The sequence below is a fragment of the Vigna angularis genome, chromosome 9 (genome assembly GCF_016808095.1).
Source record: "Vigna angularis cultivar LongXiaoDou No.4 chromosome 9, ASM1680809v1, whole genome shotgun sequence".
Taxonomy (NCBI): Eukaryota; Viridiplantae; Streptophyta; class Magnoliopsida; order Fabales; family Fabaceae; genus Vigna; species Vigna angularis.
In genome coordinates this window covers 30,980,895-30,985,381 of record NC_068978.1, presented here as the reverse complement: position 1 = coordinate 30,985,381, position 4,487 = coordinate 30,980,895, and the positions used below count along the sequence as shown (strand labels likewise).

Below are 4,487 nucleotides of genomic sequence, written 5' to 3'. Positions count from 1 at the left end.
ACATCCATATATATATATATATATATATATATATATATATATATTATGTTGGCGTGAAAACAAAAAACTATTTCTAGCTAAGGTATGATGTAATGACATCTCACAATTTAGCAGACATTCTCAACTAAAACCATATTTATATCAACATTTCAATTAGCAAGGTAACTTTGTCATAACCGTAACTCATTCAAAACTTGAAAAGTCAATGAATCTTTTAAGGAGTACAATCCTGTTGTTGCAAGTAATGCTCATCTTGCCAAACAAAAACAATATCTTTGAGAGCTGGTCTTAAATCTTCCTTCACTATATTCTGGAATTCTAATGTGTCACCGCCAGATTTCATCTCAACCAAATGGAAAGATGGAGCGACTTCAAATATTTCAACATCAATGGAAAGCGGTTCTTTTCTACCTGCCTTGGATTTCTCCAATTTCAGTAGCCCTCCATCCTTCTTAATGATCTTTTTCAATTCCGTTTCAAAATGTAGTCGCATTTCTCCAAACCCATTCTTTCTGATTAATGAATTTTGTTTATCAGTTCTGGAACCAAACTACAATGTCTTGTTCAAAACCCATCTCTTCTTTCCGACTCACCTCTCTCCTCCGCTCTCAGAAAGATCCATCACTGGCCCTTCAACTCTTCCTCAACCCAAACCCTAACCACCCCTCCGTCCACCCCTTCCGCCATTCCCTCTGTTCCTATGACCTCATTATCACCAAACTTGCCCGAGCCAAAATGTTCCCCCAAATGGAAGACCTACTCAACCAACTCCACACCCAAACGCGCTTCCCTACCCCGGAACCCCTCCTCCGCTACGTCATCGCTGCTTACGCCCGCGCTGGCCTCCCATCGCGCGCCCTCCGCACCTTTCTCTCCATGCCCGCCCCCTCACTCCGCTCATTCAACTCCCTCCTCCACTCGCTGCTAGCTTGCCGTGACTTCGCCTCATTCACGCGCCTCCTGCCGCACCTCCCCCGCTTTTGCGGTCCCGACGCATGCTCCTACAACATCCTTATCCACGCGTGTTCTCTAACGGATGACCGCGATCGGGCGTGGAAGCTGTTCAACGAAATGCTTAGGCGAGGCGTTCGTCCGAATCAAATTACGTTCGGAACTCTGATTAACTTGCTGTGCAAAAGCCCTCAATTGCACCTTCCCCAGGCGTTTAAGGTGAAGGAAGAGATGGATAGGGTTTTTAAAATTAAGCCTAATGTTTTTGTGTACACTAGTTTGATTAAAGCGGTTGGCGAGGTGGGTGATTTTGATTCCGCGGTTAGGTTAAAAGATGAGATGGTGAGGAACAATTTGAAGCTTGATGTTGTGGTGTACAACACTTTGGTTTCGGGGTTTTTAAAAGGAGGGAAGAAGGATATAGGATTTAGGGTTTTGGAGGAAATGAAGACTGGTGGTGTGAAGCCGAATTCTGTGACGTGTAATGTGTTAATTGGGGAGTTTTGTAGGGAGGGGAAGTTTGAAGAGGCTTATAGGATTTTGAATGATGGGTTAGAGGGTGTGAAGCCTGATGTTTTTGGTTACAATGTGGTCATTGGTTGGCTGTGTGAAGAGGGGAAATGGAGGGAGGCTGATGATTTATTTCGGGACATGCCAAGGCGACAATGTGTTCCTGATGTTGTGACTTACCGCACCTTGTTTGATGGGCTTTGCCAATGTACGCAGTTTGAGGAAGCTGGGTTGGTTTTAGAGGAGATGATTTTTAAAGGCTATGTTCCTCGTTCCTCCCGTTTGAATGAGTTTGTTGGTATGGTGTGCAAGGAAGGGGATTTTGAGTTACTAGGGAAGGTTTTGAGTAGTTTGGTAGGTGGGGGATTTTACTGTAAGGATGTGTGGAAAACTTTAGTCTTATTGGTTTGTCAATCGGAAAAGTTGTTGGGAGCTTTTGAGCATTTTGATGAATTGGTGTTGGCATGAATTCTTTATTGGGTTTCTGTGAATGTGCAGAGTGATATTCTGTTAGTTCCAAAATACGTATTTCAGGGATGGTCTGGACTCACCAAATCTGGCGAAACATTGAACTAGATCTATATCAGAGAGGTGAATCTCTAGTCCACAAAGCGATGATGAATGTCCATGAAGAGCAATTGCAATCAAGTACTAAAGGCTTGGAGTATTGTTTAGGGCACACCTTTTGTTGAAGGAGATATGCTAACTGAGGCCTTCTAAGCTCCCCCTTCCAACAAAGGGTCATCAAGTCACCGGTCCCATTACTTGTTGATTCTCAAAACCAGGAGGTAGGTAGCTCCAATCCAAATTATTATGAGTTTTGCATTATAATTTTAATTCAATAGTATCTTTCATTTTGATTTCTATAGGATAAAGTGAATAAGATGCATCTAATTATGATTAAATTAAAATGATATGGTAATAAAACATAGGTCGTGTTTTAGGAAGAAAAATTGAAATTAACTTTTCCATAATTTTAAAGTTAGTTTATGCACAAGCGAATTTGTTGATACCATCTCTTTATAATTTCTCTAATATTTTAAAGTTGTGTATAAAGTAATTTAAACATATGGAAAAACTATCTCTTTATTGATTTCTGTATTTTGACACTTTGATATTGTGAAGGGTAAGGGTCCTGTTATATTTGATCCTATTCACACAGATGCCCAGGTCAATCAAATGAGATAGTTTGTTCCTGAAGAATCAGTTCTATACATTGGTGAAGCACTGACAATATTGAGAAAAGAGGTCTGACTGGTGCTATGTTCCGTTGCATTTCTGTTTTTGTTCGTTTTACACCCCACTTCCTTTTTATACCTGAAATATGCATGTTTTGTCCAATACCATAAAACATGAAATTCTGCATATTTTGTGATTAAAAGGGAATTCTCAGTATTTTAAGGATGTTAATTGGTTGGGGGCTGTAATAACATGGAATGATGGAGAAAGGTGATTAGGCATACGTCATGTGGTACTAGGGGGACCATATAATATTGAAACTCAGAATTATATATTTTATTGAACTGTCTACCATGCTGGTGGTATTAATATATTGGGTTAATCTTCATTTTCCGTTTGCATTATAAAGTTGTTTTATGTATTAGTAAATAATGGAGCTTCATGGAGACCCAAATATCTTGTTATTGTTTCTTTATCATTATTTTGTGTATATCATTGAATGCAGAACTGTTGATTGCATGTGAATGATACAGCTGCAGTTCTTGGTTTTGTTGGGGCACCGTTCACTCTGGCATCATATGTGGTTGAAGGTGGTTCATCTAAAAACTTCTCAGAAATAAAAAGATTGGCTTTCTGAGTCCAAGGTAATCTTCAGCCATCTTCCCTTATCATTCAAGCTCACTAAAGTTGTTGCCCATGGAAACTCGCTTACATTCTTATGTTTTAAATCCGTTTTTTTCAGCATTTTTGTATCCTGAAATATATTGATCAATCCAGATGTTTAACAAATCCTTAAGTTGGTCATTAGTTAGAAAATTAGTTCTGGTTGAAATGGAAGAAATTAGTACGGTTCATGTTACCATATTTGTTTAGGTTTTTCTTCAACTCTATTTTGTGTGTACATTTCCAAAATAAATTTTGTTCATTACGATTAAAAACCAATTCTTAATACTAGCAAAGAGGGTAATTAGTCGATAATGAAATTTGCACTATTTCGTTATCTCGTATAACTATAAAACAGTGATTTCTCCACAGACCCTGCACTCTTTACTGCAAAAGTTTACAACGTCAATGGCAAGATACATTCAATACCAAGCTGATAATGGAGCTCAAGCTGTTCAGATCTTTGATTCATGGGCAACAGAACTTAGTCCAGTGGATTTTGAAGAATTCAGTTTGCCTTACTTGAAGCAGATTATCGATGCTGTGAAGAAAAGCCATCCAAATCTCCCTTTGATCCTGTATGCTAGTGGATCTGGGGGCTTGCTTGAAAGACTAGCCTTGACAGGAGTGGATGTAATTAGCTTGGATTGGACAGTTGATATGGCTGATGGTAGGAGGCGACTGGGACCAAATATAGCTGTCCAAGGAAATGTGGACCCTGGTGTTCTTTTTGGTTCCAAAGAGTTCATCACTGATAGGATAAATGATACTGTGAAAAAAGCAGGTAGAGGGAAACATATCTTGAATCTTGGTCATGGAATTAAAGTAGGTACGCCTGAGGAGAATGTTGCACATTTTTTTGAGGTTGCTAAATCACTCCGATACTAACCAGCCAACTATGATTAACTATTATTTTTTTGTTTCTCTTCAGCATGTCTGTTTGATTTTGATTCTCTAGTGAATTTTTTCAGAATAATTACATATCCCGTATTTTCTAATTGAAAGAAAGTCCCTTGGTTAATCTGTCATCTAATTATGAATAGAAGCCAGGGACATGAACAATAATGTATGTACATTGCTTAATACGTTACAGAGTTAGATCAACACGAACAAAATGACATTTAAATAAGTAAAAGTTATCAGTTAATCCATTAAATTGTTTTACTTTAAAAGTACTGTATCTT

At 38.6% G+C, this 4,487-nt stretch overlaps 2 protein-coding genes across 11 annotated transcripts; both read left to right on the top strand.

The window, feature by feature from the left end:
* The first annotated feature begins 161 nt into the window (after window positions 1–161).
* On the top strand, window positions 162–4,251 carry LOC108347601 (putative pentatricopeptide repeat-containing protein At1g53330). Of its 10 annotated transcripts, none has more exons than XM_052868454.1 (4): window positions 162–2,249; window positions 2,624–2,709; window positions 3,174–3,284; window positions 3,676–4,251. In XM_052868454.1, exon 1 carries the CDS (start codon window positions 520–522, stop codon window positions 1,927–1,929), a length of 1,410 nt encoding a protein of 469 aa, XP_052724414.1. In that variant the 5' UTR covers window positions 162–519; the 3' UTR covers window positions 1,930–2,249; window positions 2,624–2,709; window positions 3,174–3,284; window positions 3,676–4,251. The 10 variants fall into 10 exon arrangements, with proteins under 10 accessions (XP_052724414.1, XP_052724412.1, XP_052724413.1 ...); XM_052868452.1 differs by having other exon boundaries at window positions 2,587–2,709; XM_052868453.1 differs by having other exon boundaries at window positions 2,587–2,709; window positions 3,146–3,284.
* LOC108347602 (uroporphyrinogen decarboxylase, chloroplastic) lies at window positions 3,712–4,191 on the top strand. The gene has a single exon (XM_052868174.1). The coding sequence runs from the start codon at window positions 3,712–3,714 to the stop codon at window positions 4,189–4,191; it is 480 nt and encodes a 159-aa protein (XP_052724134.1).
* Window positions 4,252–4,487: the final 236 nt, after the last annotated feature.